This window comes from Austrofundulus limnaeus, unplaced genomic scaffold, assembly GCF_001266775.1.
Source record: "Austrofundulus limnaeus strain Quisiro unplaced genomic scaffold, Austrofundulus_limnaeus-1.0 Scaffold3999, whole genome shotgun sequence".
NCBI classification, from domain to species: Eukaryota; Metazoa; Chordata; class Actinopteri; order Cyprinodontiformes; family Rivulidae; genus Austrofundulus; species Austrofundulus limnaeus.
Genome location: NW_013956401.1, coordinates 1 through 1,117, shown reverse-complemented (window position 1 = coordinate 1,117; position 1,117 = coordinate 1). Strand labels below are relative to the sequence as shown.

General features: G+C 42.3%; 1 protein-coding gene across 1 annotated transcript in view; it reads left to right on the top strand.

The window, feature by feature from the left end:
* Window positions 1-1,101, top strand: part of LOC106512047 (uncharacterized) — a gene marked incomplete in the record, with an annotated part of 2,593 nt that extends 1,492 nt beyond the window's left edge. The window contains 1 exon segment of the mRNA XM_014000747.1: window positions 85-1,101. Within this exon segment, the coding sequence (XP_013856201.1) occupies window positions 85-672 (588 nt within the window).
* Between the last annotated feature and the right edge of the window lie 16 nt (window positions 1,102-1,117).

Sequence of the window (1,117 nt, the reverse complement as noted above, 5' to 3'; positions counted from 1 at the left end):
GAGAAAATGGAATTCCTGAAAGGAAAAGGAGCATGTTTTGGATGCCTGAAAGTAGGCCACATGAGTAAGGAGTGTAGGTGTAGGAATCGTCTTACCTGTGACAAATGCCATCTAAAGCATCCCACCCTTTTGCATATAAATAACAAAGAACCATCAATAAGCAGTGCATTTGTGACTCACCAAGCCAGTGTTTGTACTGGGGCCGGAGACCATGACTGTACTCTCTCCATTGTTCCAGTCAAAATTAAGTCTAAGAAAGGAAATAAGGTGCTGCAGACCTATGCCTTCTTAGATCCTGGGAGTACAGCCACTTTCATTACCAGCACACTCATGACTCAACCGAATCTACAAGGCACAAAGACCAACATTCTCCTGCGCACCATGGGTCAGGAGAAGCTGGTGCCTAGTCACTGTGTTACTGGGCTGGAGATTTCTGAGCTGGGAGAAAACAACTTTATGGACCTCCCAGAGGTTTACACGCAAGAAAATATTCCTGTCTCAAAAACCAATATTCCACATCAGCAAGATATTGAGAATTTGGAATATCTCAAATCTATTAAGATCCCAGAATTGGATGCTGATGTTGGGCTTTTGATTGGTATGAATGCACCAAAACTCATGGAACCATGGGAGATCATTAACAGCAAAGGAGATGGACCGTATATGCCGTGAAGACCCTATTAGGTTGGGTCATAAATGGACCTTTAAGAAGTGCAAATGGTGGTCAGAGAAGCTGTCCAACTGTTTACATTAATCAGATCTCCATCATTAAACTAGAGGATCTGTTGATGTCTCAATATAACATGGATTTCAGTGAGAAAGCACTGGAAGAGGAGCAGGAAATGTCAATGGAGGACAAAAGGTTCATGGAAATAATGGAGCAATCAACTTGCAAGCAAAATGGACATTATTGTTTGGACCTGCCCTTTAATAAGGATGACATAATCATGCCCAATAACCGGTGTATTGTGGAGCAGCGCATTCAAAATCTCAAAAGGAAGTTTGAGAAGAATAAGGCCTATAAGGAGGAATATACAGCATTTGTCACTGACTGGATTGACAAAGGCTATGCTGAAGTTGTTCCTCATGACCAGTTGGAGCCTAAGGATGGAGGTGT